General features: G+C 29.2%; 1 protein-coding gene across 2 annotated transcripts; it reads right to left on the bottom strand.

Moving 5' to 3' along the window:
* Positions 1-1,177: 1,177 nt before the first annotated feature.
* On the bottom strand, positions 1,178-18,738 carry LOC106692728 (partitioning defective protein 6). Of its 2 annotated transcripts, none has more exons than XM_014438844.2 (6): positions 18,580-18,738; positions 16,431-16,656; positions 12,217-12,341; positions 7,367-7,633; positions 5,262-5,459; positions 1,178-1,305 (listed from the first exon to the last, which is right to left on the bottom strand). In XM_014438844.2, exons 1-5 carry the CDS (start codon positions 18,640-18,642, stop codon positions 5,262-5,264), a joined length of 879 nt encoding a protein of 292 aa, XP_014294330.1. In that variant the 5' UTR covers positions 18,643-18,738; the 3' UTR covers positions 1,178-1,305. The 2 variants fall into 2 exon arrangements, with proteins under 2 accessions (XP_014294330.1, XP_014294329.1); XM_014438843.3 differs by lacking the exon at positions 1,178-1,305 and adding an exon at positions 3,348-3,556.
* Between the last annotated feature and the right edge of the window lie 1,512 nt (positions 18,739-20,250).

Genomic DNA, 20,250 nt, shown 5'->3' with positions numbered 1-20,250 from the left:
GAAAAGGATTCTGGCGTGTCTTAAATGATGAGAAAATTGAAATTATGTCCGTTTGGATATGTCGATATGGGGATTAATGGTCAAAGTACGAAGTGTTTTGACTGAGGTAAAAAATCGTTAATGGATGCTGATGAAAAGTTAGATATCATGATAAATAAGGATAAAACAAAATATCTTTAAGAAGTAAAAGTGAGAATGCTTTTTTAGAACATTTTCAGTTCCAGTCTATCTTGAAATACTATTTTAGCTATTATTGTAAGCAATAATACTATTACAACAAATGAACTACGTTACTTTAAGGGAAATTTTCTCGGAAATTAAATACTGTGTAATACAGAGCTGAGCTTTTGAACTCCACTAAACCATCCTTTTTCTCTCATATCCAATCCTTATAATCTAAAATCCTTCATAAAAACCCTAATGTTCCTTAATATAAGGACCTCAATGTTCCATATGACCAGAACTACATATCAATTCTTTCATGATCAACACCCTAACCACCCAAATAAAATTGTTTCTTACCTTCCTCTTCAATACCTGATTATCCTTTTAGGCATAGGAACAGATGTTCTTGAAGCATTCTACTCTAAAAATGTTATTGAAGTTCTACCAATAAGTAGATTCCTCACAAGACAGTATCATGTCATTATTATGTAATAAACATCACATTTACTTGTTTTATATTTAAGCAACAGTTGTAAATTTCAATAAATAATAAAAAATACTTTGTACTGTAGAAGACTGCAGAATTCAAGAAGCAACACACTGATAGCTAATTGCAGAATATGAATCCCTTAAAAACAAAATCAATATGGCTCAGGCTTGAATTTTGTATACCACATAGTTTAATACTATTTTAGAACCTCTTTACCTGTATGCTTCTTTTCTTTTGTTGTGAAGCTTACCTAGGGTGTAAAGATGAAAAATGGTTGATTTGTGATTCCCTAACCTAAATGAAAAATCTTAGAGGGCTATTGTGGGACCAAGATAGAAATGTAGAAACAAATACTTAATTTTATTTTAATATTCACTATTAGTACAGCTTAGCATTAATAAAGGAATTCTCAATTGTTAGTTCAAGGCAATAATGTTTGTGAAATTAATAAACAAGGCATTATTAATATTCTTTCGCAAAAAAGAGAAGAATGTTGTTTTCGTCTTCCACCCGAATTTAAATGAAGGAGCAATTGAATTAATGAGTCTTTAATTGCCAGTTTGGTACTTTTCCTTTCAATTATTATTGTTCTTGAAGTCATGGGAGTGTTCACAGTGAAAGCACCTATAGTTCTTCACCTATCAGTTCACCTATACAAACAAAAATTTAACAAACAAAAAACTAAAAGCTTTTATTAGCTCCTTTCCTATAATCGAAGTGTTAATACTGATTACAAATTAATATATTAATATAAATTATATTTTATATTAAAACAATACTGTCATTAAGTACTCAATTTCATTTTATCACTTCTTAGTTCTATATCTTACACTAGAATAAGACTTTTTTAAGAATTAATACAATGCAAGTTATGATATTAAGAATGTGCTTACTTCAGAATATTATCAAGGATTTAGTGCCTTCCCTGGAGGCAATAAAAATAAAAATAATTGAATCAATCAACTTTAATTTCCAAAAATTGTTGATAGTTCAGCACCAAATTTAAAAAATGACCTCATATACTGGTACTGGTATCTGTTAGGGAAAACTAGTCTGGTAAGTGGGCCTAGTGGTTCCTTTTGCCAATTTAAATTGGCTACCTTAAGTTGCCCTTGGTGGCTACCTTGAAGTTGCTGCCACGTACTAACCAAGGTAGCAGTGTCAAGATTCATTTTTCCAGACCTTCAAGAAATAAATATTCACTGCACCAGGCAGTAATTGAACCCACGATGTTCTGAACCAGGTGCTCTTGGAACTAAGCCCTCAACCCACATAGCTGTCATGTCCCTATCATCCATGTAAGGGAGCAATAAGAATGTAAAGGTTAATAAGAAGCAGATGAATGAGAAATTCCAAGAAAAACATTTGGTTTATCCTTAAGTAATTTTCTGATTCCCACTCAGCAAAAAATATTCACACACATAACCCTATCTAGCAGCCTTTAATTTATCTATAAATTATTTTATTGAATTTTTTAATGGTTTCATTAAAAAAAAATTCAATTTTTTTTAAACAACACACGCGCACACACACACATAAAAGAGATAGAGGACTGCTAGTATATAAATATATACCTCAGAAATAAAAGAATGAATGTCCACTTGTGTGGAAAATGAGTTTTGTACGAATCTTTAAGTAATTTTACATTATCTTTTCAGAAGTATAAAGCCTCAAGTCCAAAACTGCATAGTGGTAAAATATTAAAAAAAAAAAAAACTCCATAACTTTATGAATCTGAGAATTGAATTTTTACCTGAGGTATGTATATATATCAGAGGTAAAAGGTTGGATGTCAACTTGTCTTAGAAATTAATTTTATAGTGACCTTTATGTAATGTTACACTATCTTTTCAGTGGTATAAAGCTTCAAATCCAAAACTGCTAAGTTGTATAGATAATAATGATTTTAAAAATGCATAATTTTATAACATGACAACCAAATTTTTACCACTAAGGAACAGATATATATAGAATATCCTTTAAATATACAAATAGAATATAAATATACAAAAATTATTTATTTTATCGAATAAATCATATTTTTAAAAAATATATGTGTATTTGTATTAAGCAAATTATTTGCAAACAAACTGGACATAAAGAGTCTTACAGAAATAAGTACAGTCAGCAAAAATACAAATAACTTATACACACTACATGCAACATAAAATTTAATTATTAAACAAAAGGATGACATCAATAAACAACATTGAATAAAATGTCTGTAACAAAAGCTTGACTTACATAATAACATAATATAGTGAGAAGTGGTATAGAGTACAACACTGTCAGAGGAAAAACTTTTAAAGAGAAATTTTAGAGATATAAGACCTTAGAAAAAGGTTACTAATCCTGTAGGGTTAATTTAACTACTACATAACAAATGGCAGAATACTTATAACTAGATTCTTAAAACATAATCAATAGATATCATTAGATATGTGTTCTTAAAAACATTTTAAAAAAATTCTCATGAGAAAAATAAATGTTCTTAAAAAAAAGAAAAAACTGCCAGTTTAATCAACAGCAGTAAATATTAAGAGCACATAAATATAAGTGAAAAAATTTAAATAATTGATTGGTTAAAAGAATCATTCAGCCAAATGTAGTTTATCACAGGAAAAACAGGACAGACAAATAGAAGAGATCTTTACCTCTAAAAATCTCAGGTTACTAATAAAAGCAATATATATACATACATTAAAATACTATATTACATATAGTCCTACATATAATTATCCTCATATACATATATATATATACAAATTTAATATTTTAAATTATAACATTAATCAAAATTAAATATGATCATAAAGGCACGCTTCTTGGATGGAATGTTCAATGGAGTATGAACTGTTAACTGTGGACGTATTCTTTAACAAGATAACTTGTTTATTTAACCTAAAACATAAGTTAAAATACAAGCATTTTAATGAAAATAAAAACTGTAAATGCAGTGGCATAAAAAAACCCAGTAAAATAAACTTAATCAATAGGAAAACTACTGAAATAAATTACTACTAACTATTGACAACATTAGCAAACAAAACAGACCTTTCACATTAGTTCAAGTGAAAAATTAATATTAAGGACCATTATAGGCATCTACTAACTTCATAACTTATTCATTAGTCTTCATAAATCTTCAAGATTTGGTTTCTAAGCAAACAGGTAATAACAGTGTTAAAATTGAAAAAGGTTATTGAAATAAATAATGTTACAAATTAATAGTGTTGACAGTTTATTATACTGATTGTAAATGACTGTTTTTTATTTGTGTTTTTTTTATTCATGGTTTAGGATTTTGGATTTTTTCAAAATTTATTATTAAATTTTTCTAATTTAGGGTCCAATTGCTTCCAGTTTGTTGCAGAATTTGATCCATTAGGGAAGAATCCAAAATTTGAATTAAAATGAGATAGACCAGAAAATTAAGCTGACTAAACGCATTTAAAATGAAGACATGTCATCAAGTGAACAAGTTGGAGACATATTTATAGGATTGAATGCTTTTGCCCAACAATCCAAAGAAAATATGAAACATACACATTACCTTTTTAACAACTGTTCTGTTTGCCTTGTTTGCCAATGTCATTTTGTACTCTATTGCAGCTAATGATTGTCAGATACCTTTGTTCATTTTTTATTCATTTTCCTGTTACTTTTATGAGACAGGCATATCTCCCCCAAATTAAAAGTAAAATATTTTGACCACAAGGAAAGGATATTCTCCATTACAAAATGTCTTAAATAAACATTAATATAAAAGTATAAGGACATGTGTTGCACAATGGACTAATGGAATGGATAATGCACTCCACTTCTGCATTATCATCAAAATACTGATGAATACCCAACATCTCTTCTCTTTAAGCAGCCAAAAATGTGGAAACTGGAGAGTTGTAAGGAGTGCATAAAGGGAGATTGAATGTCTTCTAGAATAATCTTTCAATATTTCATGTCACCATGTATGACATGGAAAAACAACATTCCTAATAGATAATATTGTGGGTCACCATTAGGTCCAAAAACTTAATTGGACTGAGAGCATGATGCTTGTTATCATCCCCTCCAACTATAAGTTTTGTACAAGTGGAACATTCAGCATAAATTAGAGAATTCATTTTTAAAGTTGACTGCAATTTATGATAGGGAAACCTCCCTTTCTTCAACAATTTTGATTATTATTCCATTTATTAATTGGAGTAACCAGCTCTTTACACATCATGATAAACAATGGTGTAACTGTTTATTTAACCTATATGAGCTTGATTTCCTCCTTTATTCCCTATCCCTACTATTACTCCCAGGAATTCCAAATTGAAATTCTTTTTTATATATTTAATCCACTCTTGTACAGGAAAAGCAATTTTGACAGACTCATTCAATGAATATATTCTGCAAGCAGACTAAGGTATAATTTATACACAAATATCTTTAGATAGATATGACTAACAATTATACAAAGAATTAATATACTAACCATAGGACAAGATACTAACATATAATCAAAATAAATTAATTTTCTCAGCATCAAATGAAAATTGTTAATATAATAATAATTCAAATACAAATGTATTGACAGTTTAATTATATAAAATAATACCTATTGGGTGTGATGGTGCTGTGTGAGGTCGGCGACAATATCTTCCTCTCCACTTGAGTCTCCCCCACCACCACTACCTGCTACACTCTCTCTACGTAAGGTGGCACTGTTACTGTTGCTACCACTATGGCTCCTCTGATTAGCTGGTTTCACAGTGATGATAAGGTTCCAAGAGTTAGCAACCATCATATCAGTTACCTGTCAAAGACAAAGAAATGTCTTTGTGTAAAATTGTGTCATCTTTGCATCAGAATTATTGTGGAGGTTTAAAATAATATAAAGGTCAAATATAAGCAATATTGAGAAAAAAATAAGTGATATAAATAGTTGTAAGAACTGATATTACTTCAAGAAGTAATTACTACAAAGTTGCTATAAATTTTGAGATGAAATGCATTTGTGGTCTAAGCTATTTTTCTGGCAACAGTCAGTGACCAATTACCCTTAAATTTAAAATGCAAAAAAAAGATCAATAGTAATTTTCAGAAAACTGTTGAGGATTTCTAAAAAACTGATAAAGTACATCATCACCATTTGATACAATATTGGCTACTAAACTACTGAGAGAGAGCAGACTCAACATCATCATAACAAATGATTTGTCTCAGCAAGTTAGTAAGGACAACTAACTGTACCACAAAATTTTCATGTACAGGTGGAAGGAAGCAAATCATTTTAATCCCCTTCAATGAAAAAATGAATAATAATTAGAATGGTATGGATGAATAAAAGAAGGAGATAAAAAGAATAAGAATTTTAATCTGTAGACCTCTTATTAGTAGAGGTGGCGAGCTCATTGTCACTTTTTCTGAATCCAGTATGGCCAAGAAGCAAGGAATGATGAAAATAAATTAAATCTTAGCAAAAAAAATTATGATCATTCTTGAACTTGGCATAGATTAATATACTAATTGTTCAGTCCACAAATATGTCAAACATTTTTTTTTTCATAGTTTAAAGACATATTGAATATAAATTGAGATCAATGTCCAGCACATGCATTATTTATATGATTAAATGTAACTGTAATTAATAAAGATGTGTTCATTATAATTTAAAATGATAAGAAGTATCTAAAACTCTAAATTCTTTAAAAGTTTTTAAAAACTTATTACCTGTACAATAAGATTTATTGATAGAGGCATTACGTTACAATGCTATCTTTAATGTTGATTCCCATTTTTTAATAAATGATAATATTGAATTAACTAAGAATTTATATTGATTAAATGAAAGAAAAAGTCGTAAAATCACACTGGGGTTACCATTTTATGGCCCAGCCCTTCCCTGAATCTAAAGCATGGGGGAGTTAGACCTTGGTGCTATTATTAGATATTCTATACTTCAGAATGGGGCTTTGAAAGTAAAAAAAAAGATAAGATTAAGCTGATATATTCTGAATTAAAGAAAATAACTAAAGTTAAAGGAAATAAGCCAAAAGGTTTATATAATGTTAATTAGTTGGTTAATTGACTTTGAAAAATGAGAAGAATAAATTCTATTAATGAGATGAGATGATAGAAAGGTAGACTGAATTCTTGACAATGGGATATCACAGAGTCCTGATGCAAAATGGACACTAGTTGAAAATCATGTAGAGCTTACATGTTCTGAACATTGCAAGCCCAATGCTGAGATGGGTCATCAGAGAATATATGAGACTGGCCTTTGGGCTGCACGGTCCTTGGACCAAGCCTAAAACACTGACTAGCTAGACATCTTTTTTCTTCAAATAATCACCCTGTCATATCAGGGTGGTAGTTCCTACCATGCTGGATAGTTCCACCAAGCCTTTTTGGCTTCTTTACCATTAGATGGCGCCACCTGGTCCTCATGAAAATAAATTTAACTCTGTAACTTATACTTGAAATAAAAATAAAAATGCTTGACATACCAGTAGATTGCTCACTAATTCTGAAATTGAATTTAAACAATGTTTAATTTTTCATTTATTATTTATGATTGAGGGTCAGACTTAGACTAAAAATAGGGGTGAATTGAATTTCCAATATTACAATGCATGCTATCAACATTTACTGTATATTATTAATAAATCATTCTAAATTCATGCATCAATATCTTTAATACTAATAAACAATAATAACCTGATCTAAGGTTTTACCGGCCACTTCAATACCATTGACCTCTAAAACTTCATCATTGACTGCAAGAAGTCCAGTACTCTCAGCAAGACCTCCAGGAACTAAACGAGATATGAAGATACCAGGGACATTTTCTACACCCTGAGGGGTGATTCTAAAAGATGCTCCATCTCGAATATAAAACCCTAGTGGCCGCTCACTCCCATGTTTCACCAGTCGGACTCGTCTGCAAGTCTCAGGAACGACATCTACATCAATTATTGAAGAAACCTGTAACACATATAATGTTAATTTACCTGAAAGATTTTTTATCCAATTATTAAAACAGACTAAATCAAATATAAATTATTAAATTATCTTGAAATCTCATAAAAATACCTCCAAGAGAAATGAAACCATCAGCTTTAAAGTAAAGAGGTACTCTCACTACAGCAAGGGTGATGGTTACCTCTACCTGGTTACAAAATAATTGGAGGATAGACTCCATGAAATAAGCATGTAATAAAAAATGCTTTAATTTATTTATTAGTTGTTTTCCAAAATATCTAAGGATGATGAAAAAAAAAAAAACTGCAAAACAATGAACAAAGTTTACATAGTGGTTGACTAAATTTTGAACTAACAGATCGGGATTAGACCTTAAACCATGTTATATCCTAATTTGTGGTATAACTATCAATCTCTTTATTCCATAATTTGCTAAGTCATACTAAAATTAAGAGTTTAAAAAGCAATTTATCAACAAATCGTCAAAAATTAATAACCATCAGCTTTTTTCAATATATATATTCATATGACACAAAACAGCCTTTAAGGATTACGCAACTATGACTCAGGTTTCTTTTTCAATTTCTTCCTCTCTGCCCATCTCTGCTCGAGGACTTCACTGAACTTCTTCCTTTCTTCTGTCCAAGTCCTCCTAGACGGGAGGTTTTTACTGTCTACCACAAGTACCGCACGTTTCAGGAATTTCCGGTACTTTCTTCTATCTTCACACAAATCCTGTGTATACCCAAGCCTCTGTGTTTCCTGTTTGATTCGTATTTATATCCCATAATCCTACTGAAAATCTTCTAGTTCAATCTCTCCTTGGCCATCCTTTGCATGTGTCCATAACATCTAAGTCTTCTTGTCCTCATTTCTGTTTCCAAATCAGGAGTTTCACTGTAAATTTCTCTATTGGATTTCAGTCTGTATCCTTCTATTCTTCTAAGAATCCTTCTTTCTATTTTCAGCAGTTTCTCCATACTGAGAAAGAACATACTGTGCAGTAGTGCCTAAGTTTGGCCTTCTTGGAGATGCATTTTTTATTAAAAAATGCTACTCGTTAAGTAGCATAAATTTTCCAAATTTTTAACCCACTATTCCATACTTTCTTTCCCCGACAAATTTCTGCTGATTATTTCGGCCAAGTATTTAAAGCTTTTAACCACCTGGATTTTACCGAATTCTGTTTTTATTTCTTTCTTACCAAATTTGGGGTTTGTGGTCATAAATTTTGTCTTATGGAAGGAAATTCCAAGGAAAGTCCTGTCTTCTCAGCTATTTTCTTCAGGATACTTAACTGTCTAATCACCTCCTACTCCGACTCTGCCAGTAGGGCCAAGTTGTCCTCAAAAGCCAGACCTTTTACCAGGATATTGCTCCTCTGATTTCCTACCTTAGGTCCAGATGTTTCTTTTTCCCTTAAGGTCCTCATAACCTTGTCGAGAACAACATTGATGAGAACAGGTGAAAGTCCGTCCCCTTGTCTCACACCGGTTCTTATGTGAAAAGGTTTGCTGATGTTCCCTCTTAATTTTATTTTTGACTTGCTTTCTGGCAATGTTTCTTTCACCAAGTTTATGGTCTTTTGATCGACTCCATATTCCCTCAGAATTTTTAGTAAGATTTTCCTGTCTTTGGAGTCATATGCTTTTTCAAAATCGATGAAGATTTTTCTGTCGTCTATTCAGATAGTATTTCATTAGAAGCTTTAGACTCAGTATCTATTCTTGGCAGGATCTCTTTTTCCTGAAACTCCCTTGGTATTCTCCTATTTTGTGGTCTATTCGTGGCTCTATCCTGTTCAGTAGAGCCTTAGAAAAGATCTTGTAAGTAACTGGTAACAGAGAGATTCCCCTATAGTTCCTCACGTCAGTTTTCATGGCATTTTTGTGAAGAGGGCGATTTTCCATTCTGCTGGTATTTTCTCTTGTTCCAGCGGTTTCTGTCAGAAAGTTCGTTATCTCTTCCCAGCTGTTCGTTCCCTGAGTTTTTCACTGAATTCCTGTCTCCTCTCCCTCAATACTTCTCTGTTGACTCCATTTATTTTGGTTCTTATTGTTCTGATTGACCTCTTCGCTGGTACAAAATTCATTTTAATTTGGGATGGAAAATAGTCTGATATTACGTTAATTCCCCTTTGTGTATATATATACACATACAAACGTGTGTGGTTTTGTGTGAATGTATACATTATTATGGCATGATCTGTTTGAATAAATCATTATTTTCAAGCTAAATTCTTTTTTAAGCATAAATTTATTTCTAATTATAAACAATAAATAGTAACAATTCAATAATAAAAGTCTAAATTAAATTCCTTTGTTTATCTTGTTAATATTAGATAAAATATTAATATGTAACTATTATCCAATATTATAAAAGTTCATCGAAGTGCGGTGAAGTACTAATTTTATTTCATATATATATTTTAATGTAAATAAGGACCTCAAGAGATGTTAACATAGCTTCAGAAATGAAACAAACCAGATGTAAACTAAATTTGGTTTCCAGTTCTAAACTAAAATGCAAAATGATTTCAAAGATAAAAAAATACATGAATTTACTAATTGATTAATGAGATTAGATTTTTTAAAATAAAATAAAATAATTATTAATAATATTCTAATAAAAATAATTATTAGAATATTAATGGAAGATTTTAAAACAAGAATATTTACAGAAAGAAGACAGATACTGAATTGTTACAGCACTCAAATATATTTAAACAGTTCTTGATTTTTATAGGGTTCGGTGATTTGAATATACGAGGTGTGGCAGAAGAAAAGTAATGAGACTGATTTTTTATTTACCAAAATTATTCCCTTCAAAGAAATTCCCTTGGGTGGCTACACACTGATGGAGATGTTGTTCCGACTGTTAGTAGCAGCGCTGGAAGTCTTCAACCGGTATGGTCTTCATCATATCTGTTACACTGTTTTGGATGTATTGTAAAGTCCCGAATTGACATCCTTTGAGGACATTTGAGGGAAAGTTGAAAGCCTCCCTGAACGGTGTTCATCTTCAACATGCTCTCTGCCTTCCAAATGAGTTTTGCCAGCGAAAAACTTGAACTTGGAATAAAGAATGTTTCCCAGAGGCTTGGCCTGTTTTAAATTTTCAAACGTTGCACTTACTGATTCTCCAAGCTTAACACAGAATTTAATGGCAAAACGTTGCTCCGAATTCTTTTTTTCCATTCTGCATGACACACAACCAGAACACAATTTCATTAATAGCAATCACAAAAATCATGTAGTTAACGGAAGGAGTAGAAACTCGCACTGAGCTATGGCAGGGTACTGATACACCTACTCTATCAAGGACAACAGGGTAACCAGATTGCTTGTTGCTAGTCTCATTACTTTTCTGCCACACCTCGTAGATGAGTAGCTCAAGGAGAAAATTTCTTGAAGCTATGTATATTGCACAAAACTTGGATATTACTGTAAATAAAAAGAATAGCAGTAGAAATTTAAGTTTTTGCTTTGAAATACTAAGAAGTTTAGATAGATCATAGAAGTTTAATTAAACAGTGTTTTAAATTAATTTTACATGAATAGTGTTGTGTATTTTCAGTTTGAATATAGCCTGTTTAAATACAAATTTTCTCAGTAGTATTAATGTTACCTATCTTTTCCTTGAGTATTTAAATCAAACATCTCAGATAAGTAAAATTAATTTAATTATATAGCCTTTTAAAATAATTGTAAATTTTAGTTGTGTGGTGCGAGCATTTTCAATTATTGTTATATTTCTGATCAGATGTGCTAATATCATCTCTCCACTTTCCTTCAGTATATGTTGAATTGTCTTGGAACAAAGTACTAGTTCTATCTTTTAAGTCATACAATGTTTATGTGAGATGTGCTATTATATATAGTTTGTATTTTAGTGATCAAATCTTTTTCTGACCTGATGATGCTCGTACTGGTGAATAGTCGACTGGTTAGTTATTTATTGATGTTTTAGAGACTTGAGCCTTGTTTTAAAACCTTCCAAAAATATCCTGAATTTTTAAGAGCTATTTTTTGTTTTGGAGGGGAAGAAGGAAGTTTAATTGTTTCCTTCTCTCAACCGCGTTTATAAATTCTAGTATTATTTTTATAAAGTATTATAGAGCAGTTCACTGTAAATTCTCCAGCATATCAAGAAATTCACATTTTACTCCCATCACTATCCTCACTAGAAGACTTTATGAATAATCATCAATAGAATTTGGATATGCAACTCTGGTATATTAAGTATTTTGAAAGTATATTTGAAACTTTTGTGGGATTTATTTTAAATAACTTAGCTATGATAAAAAGTTTAAAAAATTATGAATGCTAATTTTATAACAGTTCCAAGACAAGAAACATTAGAAAATTTTCAAATACTGCAAAATTTATAGTTTTGGGAAATTTTGAAAACTCCACATATCAAATTTATTTTTTTTATTTTAATTACTTTAGGCACTGTGTCGAAAATGAAAGGTAATACTATTAAGACTACACCAATGGTTCATTTGGCATTGTTCTTTATATACCAACTCATTGTTAGAAAGCTTAATCTTACAATTAAAATTATATAATGATCACAAGACGTACTTGTCTGAAATCATGTGGATTGGATATAGCGAGACCTTTATTCTTTCCTGGTGTTCCTAAAAGACTTGAGATTATATTTTTATGTTTAAATGTCCCATAACCATTCAGCTCCTCCAAACTTTCACCTGTAAAGCAATAAAAACTTTAATATATTACAACATAAAAGGCTTGAATCTAATCATTGAGACTTCATAAATAGGTTTTAAAAAAGGAATAGATATACTTCTGTAGATAGCACGCAGGAGGGGAATTAAATTCAAAAATAAATTTTATAAATAGAATCTTTCTATATGATTTTATTTAAGGTCATGAATATCTTCAATTTTTCAACTCTTTTGAGCCATAAAATATTTAATGAGAAAAAATTATTGTTTCTCAAGTTTTTCCAAATGAATACAAAATAATGAAACATTGTTTTAAAAGTTGTACAGCATTAAATTGTATGAAAAGTAATTACCAATACATAAAGATTACAGTTACTGTGATAAAGAGCTTTCTTCCTAAGTTGCTTTTATTTTTGTTACCTTTGCAAGCAAGTGTTTTTTTCAGAAACTCCTAAAATTTCTTTAAAAAAAAAAAGTAATTGAAAAATTCCTGAATATCAATGTTTTAAGACATGAAATTAAGTGGTTGATAAGTTAGTATTTTCTGCTGAAGGTGCCACTAAAATTAAATTACCAAATTTGGTTAGTGAACTCACTGTAATATTCTCTACAGATTTATTTAATGGAAAAACTACCAATTCAAGAAAAAATAACTTTGAAATGTTTACTTCAATGAATGTAATTCTGCTTTCATTGAGTAAAAATACATGCAAAATATATACATAAGAGTATAGAGGTCTTTGTTTAGTTTTGCAATGTCATCTTTTTTAAAAACCTAAATTTATAGAAAAGAAATTACACTAAAGTCATATATAGTAAAAGGAAGTAGTAATAACAGAAGTATGTAGAAATAAGGCTGAAAATCAATTATTAAGTGCTTAGTGGGTACAACTCAAAAGACAAAAATTATAGTCAACACCTATCATAGTCCTAAAGATTATAAAGTTATTACGAAAGCGATTTTTAGAAAAACAACTCAACATTTTTATTCACTAATTGGATGTTTAGGACATTAGCCATCCACTTTCAAATCCATACACAAAAATTATAAATTAAATATTACCAACAAGTTTAAAAATCATATATACATAACTTTTGTTGAATTAAAACTTGAAAATTTTTTTTGCACTATTATAATTAAAAAATACAAATATATCATTATCATATTTATAAAAAATATTTAATTATCATGTAGAAATTAAAATTACTAAATTCATGGTTATACATTTCATTACCATAATTGATAGAAAACCAAAAATTAAATATTATGATACTTATAATTTAAATATTACCCATTATAAGACCAATGGAATAACAATAAACTGCTTTAAGAACTGTCGAAAAATGATAAAGTTGTCAAATTAATAATTATCATCAGCATTTTAAAAAATATGAATGTTTCATGCAGCAAAATGTCTTGTCCATCATGTTCCACGTATTTAACTTTTCTATAACTATGCATCATTTATAATATTTTGCTCACATTTGATATGATTTAAATATCAAGCTATTCATTTTTAATATGTAAAATGTACTGTACTATTCACTACTATTTCAAATATCCCAATTGTACAGAGCCCTATCTAATATTGCAACCTTTCATTGAAGAATTAACTTAAACCTCTTAAAATAATCTTATTATATCCATATTTACCTCCCACAACTACTAATAATTAATGCTTATATATTTAATTATGTTTACATTATATTGGCTGGTTCCTTTAATATTCTGCAATTTACCACATTTTTAATATGTTTGCTTATATAAATTGGCTCAATAAATTTTCTGCATTTAGAATTATCTGGCTAATTTAAAATTTCAACATTATTGAAATTAAAACCATGATTTTTTCGAATGATAAATTTAGTAAGTGCTGTTGTATTAATATTTTTCAAGGTTTTTTTTTTTTTTTTTTATGTTTATTGTATTCTTAAGCCCACCAGTCCTTTCCTGACACAATGCAAACCCGAGAAATTGTAAGGAGCATTCTGATTCAAGGATACTGGAAGAAAAACAGAGAATATACCCTAAAAATATTATAGAGAAAGATACTGCTTCTGCAGTTCAAACAATGAAAAAGCACCATACCTTCATAAAATCCAGAACTACTATATTAAGAGTTGTAGTTGAATGTATAAAGCTTTGGCAACACTTAAATAATATTGACAACGAAAATTTGCCATCGTTAATCAAAATCCCTTCTAATCAGTATGAGGGATTGCAATGGCACAAGATATAGTATACAAGATACTTGCAGGATGCTATTGTCCAAGTGTACCTGAGTATAAAAATTACACTAAGAACAATAAGCATATATATAAATATATTTGAACTGGAAGAAGTATGAGGACAAGTTTTTTCATTATGGTTATCTTTTATAATTATTTAATGTTTCAAAAATTATTTATATCATTAACAACAAATAACTTTAAGAGCATAAAAAAACAAATTTTACCCATCTGAATTTTCATGTTCCAAAACTTTAAAAAGAAGCAAATATTCCAATGTACCATGTTTTTAAATACATTCTGGACAAAACATATTAGTATTGAATCACTGATTACTAAATATAAAGTAATCTTACAGGACTGACAAAATAAATTCAATACTACTATTTTAAATCATTTCACTAATTTAATATTTTGATAATAGCTTCAAATTTCTTAACATAGGAAAAAATTCTAAATCCAAGAGTTCCATTCCCATATAAAAAATATACCTTGGACAGTTAGTAGCAATAAATTATTATATAAAATATTTAATAACCTTAAGTCATGAAGATATACAATTTTCTATGCTACACTAATATTTTTATTAAACATTTGCACCAATTTAGAAATAATACACCGATTGCAACTTCCATAAAAAAAAACACAAAACTACTACAATAAGCTATAAAGTTACAATGATAGCAGAGAGATCTAAAAATAAATTAAACAAAGCAATTTTTCGGAGAGACTGAAATAATTTTTTCTATTTTTTTTTTTATGATTAACTCAAGGCTGGGGATACACAAAATATGTATTTAAAATAAAGTAAATAGTACAAAAGTATAGTAATATGTCAGGTATCTGCCAAGGATATAACAGCAGCTTGTTCTCTAAAATCTATCTACAAGAAATGCCACTTTATATTACTGGTTTTACACTTTTTTATAATTTTCTAGAAAACAACTCAAGCGATTGTGATTTAACTTTTTATATCAAGACACAATGAAATGATTTTTTTATCGCGTAGGTATTATCCACATTAAAATAGTCTAAGAGGACTTAAATGCTAATTTTCAAAATAGTAAGTATCTTTAAATTTTATTTATTTTAAATAATTAAATCGTCATTGTTAAAAGTAAAAACAAAATGGATAAATATAAACTATAAAAGAATTTGATAATTAACTAAAGGAGGAATGTTTGTTATCATGTTATTATGTTGAATGTTCAAGTATCAATGATAGATAAATAAGAGATAAATGACATTTTATAGTAATAAGATGAACCCAGGTTTTAACTTAAACAAAATAGACAAAGTAGTCATTATAACCACTATGAATAAAACATTAAATTTCCAACTAACAATTTTATTAGTGAAGACAGGTAAACTAGAGAAAAATATGTTACATTACTTCAAATTTGTACTAAAGCAAAACTAATCAAATAAAATGATGAAGAGGATCCAAATTTTGTTAAAATAAGATGGATTACTAACATTAGAATTATGTCTATTGTATATTACATAAAGCATCCGGCATAAGTTTTCATAAACAACTAATAAATAAAATTAGTACTCTGAAAACTAAGCTTTTTTTATGGGCGTTGATGACCTCAGGGTTTTATGCCCTAAAGCCCCAACCAACAACAACAACTAAGCTTTTATTGTAAAAATATTATTTTCAACATTTAAAATGTATGAGCAAAAAGATGGAATGATGAACTTTAAGTAGGTAAAACATGATAATAGAAAGTTAATCTATCTATTATTAACATCTAACATAATCCTAAGAGTAAAAAATAAAGTAAATAAAATTCTAGTGTTTGTTTATTAATAAGTTTCTTAAATTATAAATTCTTTCCCTACATAATTAAAAAAAAGTTAACATCCGTAAAACCATACCTTTTCTTTGTATTATAACTCTGAGTAGAGGTTTAGCATTTTGTAATGCTCTAGACAAATTTTCTTTATTGTTGATAGGGAGCAAATCTCCATCCCTAGGATCTGTATAAGAAATCAAGAATGGGATTTCAGCCAGACCATGGAGCTTCTCTAACAGGGATTTAAAATCTTCGTAGGTTGTATTAGAGTTGCGAGGAATAGAAAAACGCCGGAATTCAGCATCAAACTGTAATATAGAGAAAAGAAAAAAAGATGCTAGGTAAAAAATATTACAGAGCAATACTTAAAAACAAATAATAATAATAAAAACTATACCACTACAACCCATAAAGGGTCTTGGGTTCAATACTTTGTAAGGAAGTACTGTTTCTAGACTAACAGTTGAGTAATAAGGTGTTTTGGTCAGAAATAATGCTCAGCCACCAGGTTTTTCCACCAATTAAAGGGTACCCACTGTTTAGAGGACTGGTATGGCCCAGGAGGGTCTGCCAACTGCAAGATTACATAACCCACTGTTGATATAATAGAATATCTAATTCCTCCCATAGCCAAACTCAGACCACTGAGCAAGAGGGTAACTTTAAAGAATTTAGGGTTTATGAGGTTAGGGTAGCTCATAAAAAGATATAATAATTACTTTTCTGAAATAAATATGTTGTACCAAAGTAATATGAATGACAAAAACTGCATGAATAAGTTTAACTAATAAACAAATGTTTTTGTGTTTGGAAATTAATTAAAAAAAGAAAGTATTGTAATTTTTAATAATAAAGAAATTGATGTTTTGAAATGAAGAAGAATTAATTCCAACCCAAAATAGACGGATAAATGAAAGATGTGTGACATGTGCACTACGTCAAATTTTTATAAATTATTAGTTGTTAAAGTATTCAATTGTTTTGAATTTAACTCTAATCATGATCTTATAAGAAAAACCTCCATATAGAAATTTTTAAAATATAAAATGAAATAGAAACTGATCTAAAACATTAATCACTAAGAGATCATTGAATAAAATAGAATAAAAAATCTTTTATACGCAATGAGAAAGTGGTCGAATATGTTGGTAATGTTCTGACAACTTCAAGTGATGTGAATTTAAACCTACCTCAAACTGAAAAGTATCTCTAAAAATCTCTTCTGGAAGAGTGTAGCGATCTGGAAGTTGACAGCTGTGACTCAATGAAATAATAATGTAAGATATAACCCAAAAGAATAGAACATTGTGTATAAGTCCATGCATACCCACACGCCATTTGTTGAGGTAATCGTGTAATATTACCAGACATTAATTGAAAATTTTAAACTAGGTTTTGGAAAATGTTATATCTTATTCTATATAGTGTTGTACATCATAGGAAAGGTCATGAAAATACTGTATAATGACAACCGTTCCAGGTCTGAAGCTAAATGAGGAAAGCTCCAGCAGAACTCCAAAATTTGTCCTTCCCTGTATTTTGGACCATTTATGGGAACTATACAGCTCCATAACTAGAAAAACAAGTTGACATATACTCAGTAAAAGTTGATATTTTCAAAGTCAACACTAATATGACACCTGTACCAAATTTCAAGACATGTTTCAATGAAAAGGTTCAAAATGGTCATATTTTGGGGTTAAATTGACATGCAACAGCCCAATAGGCTCAAAAATATCTCGTATAACAATCATTTGATAAAATAGTAGCATAATATGAGGCTAATAATTGTATAAGATAATAAAGTGTAATAATAGAATTGTTTAGTCTGTCATTAATGCTGCTGACTGTGTAAGTTTATTTATTTCCTATGAGGGTTTAATTGGCTTCAATAAATTAAAACCATAGCAGGACCATCTTAGAAAATCATTTCTTGGTTTATTCCAATAATGAATAAATTATGCAGTGGTAGATTAAGATATATTACTCACTACTTAAGGTCTATGTTTTTCTCAAAATATATAGTATGTATATTTATAGTTTACAAAGGTACATATGTATGTGGTTGTGCACCAAAATAAACCAGGTATAATATAAAAAAGTAAGAAATAAGATTTTTAAAAAACAATCTCTTCCATAAAATTAGCTATATTCTATCACATTATCTGATATCAAAATGATAAAACAGGAAACCTATATGGAAATAGTTCAAACATTTTTAAAGCACTGACCTTGCTTTTAACTTCTACAAATCCACTTTCTACTCGGTTTTCTTTTTTTGAATGCCTGGACATTTCTAAAACCACAGTTTTACTACACTAAAAACTAAAATACAACAAAAAGTTAGTGTTGTTTACAATGAAGGATGGGGAAAGGGTGTATAATAATAAGGCATTAGTGAATGATCTGATCAATTTGAATGAAACATTTTCTTGTCGTATTTTAGTTAAGTTGAAAAATAACAGAACAGCACAAACAATGTGAATATGATTTGAACACGAATCCTAATTTTTTTGAATTGTTGATAAATTCATACGATGAAATAAACCAAAAAAAAATATTTTCAGTGAATAAGAAATAAAAAATATAAATGGCAATTGTTTTGAGCATATGAGGAATGACTTAGAACTCGAGGGACTCAAATCTAAAATTTCCAAAATTTTTCAAAACTTTTGCTGTTATGACAGCTAAATATTTTCCATTAGCTGATAAGTTCTTTAAGATCTGTAAACAGAAAGAGGGGGGAAAGGTATTGTAGAACATTGATTCTGATGTCCCTTTTACATTCAGAATTTTCCATCTAATGAAAATTAATAAAGTTTAATTAAATTTGTGCCATTTGGTATATTTTATCATCCTTTTGAAACTAAAAAAAATTTGAAGTTCATTAGTTGGGTACCCGAGGGGCTATGAACAATTACATGATTTTTCTGCCACAAAACTGGATTTATATGGGTGATTCTAAAAAAAAAAAAAGCATAATTTTCTAGTGCGAAATTTCGAGTGAGCGAACCATCTTCAAAAATTCTCCAATGATTACAGATCATAAAGGACGGTGTGCAACACAACAAAGAACTCAAACTTTTTTTGGGTTTAATACCAAATTTATTGAAAATTTTGATAAGAGCTTCAGTTATAGTATGTGGGAAATAGGTTAAGAACTATTTTTAATATTTTTACTGTGAAATTCTAAAAAATACATTATCAAGGACTTACCTAATAATTATTTTTAGATTATGAAAAAAAATCTAATGAGAAAAACAGGTTTATTTCATTTTTTCTTGAAAAAAATACTCCCTCAATTACATAATATCCACGGTCAAATATTATATCATTATAAATTTCTTTTTTTGGTCTTAAAACCCTTGATGATCACAAAAATTGCCTCTAACGAGATCAGTTTTGGTTAAAACTTCTCCTCTGTTACCTCAGGATATGTTATTTTTAAGGGAAAAATTGTAAAAATTAGATTATTCATTAAGTAATAATTGTTTAATTATTCACTAAATGACTATCGTTAAATTTTCATTAAAATGTTCCTATATTAATGGTTTTTGGACATAGAAAGAAATTAAAACAAGCAAAAACTAATATTAAGCCTGCCAAGCTGTAATAATCATGATGACGAACTTGCGTAGATGGAATTTGATTACAGTTAACAAATTAAAGTCTTCATCAAACTCTAAATTTATTCTGCAAACACAAACTAAATTTAAAAGATTTCTTTCATTTTAAATGTATACACTTTTTGTACGAATATTTTCGATCCCTTTTTACCAGGTCCATCAAAAAGTAAATATTTAAAATGAAAGGGAATTTTTAAATTTAGTTTGTGAACTTTTATTTTGTTTTGTAGGTCTAAAAAATCTTTAATAGAAGAAAATTTTAATAAGCATAATTCA

This window comes from Halyomorpha halys, unplaced genomic scaffold (genome assembly GCF_000696795.3).
Source record: "Halyomorpha halys isolate HHAL.00 unplaced genomic scaffold, Hhal_1.1 Scaffold68.1, whole genome shotgun sequence".
Taxonomy (NCBI): Eukaryota; Metazoa; Arthropoda; class Insecta; order Hemiptera; family Pentatomidae; genus Halyomorpha; species Halyomorpha halys.
Note: the sequence above shows the minus strand (reverse complement) of the source record. Positions and strands in the feature narration are given on the sequence as shown.

What these genes read in the sequence shown, in the direction of transcription:
- LOC106692728 (XM_014438844.2), bottom strand. Translation starts at nt 18,642, where the DNA reads ATGTCCAGGCATTCAAAAAAAGAAAACCGAGTAGAAAGTGGATTTGTA. An exon ending in TTGTAGAAGTTAAAAGCAAG is followed by an intron (nt 16,657 to 18,579) that starts GTCAGTGCTTTA and finishes TCTATATTACAG; the next exon opens with TTTGATGCTGAATTCCGGCG. An exon ending in ATCCACATGATTTCAGACAA is followed by an intron (nt 7,634 to 12,216) that starts GTACGTCTTGTG and finishes TATGTGTTACAG; the next exon opens with GTTTCTTCAATAATTGATGT.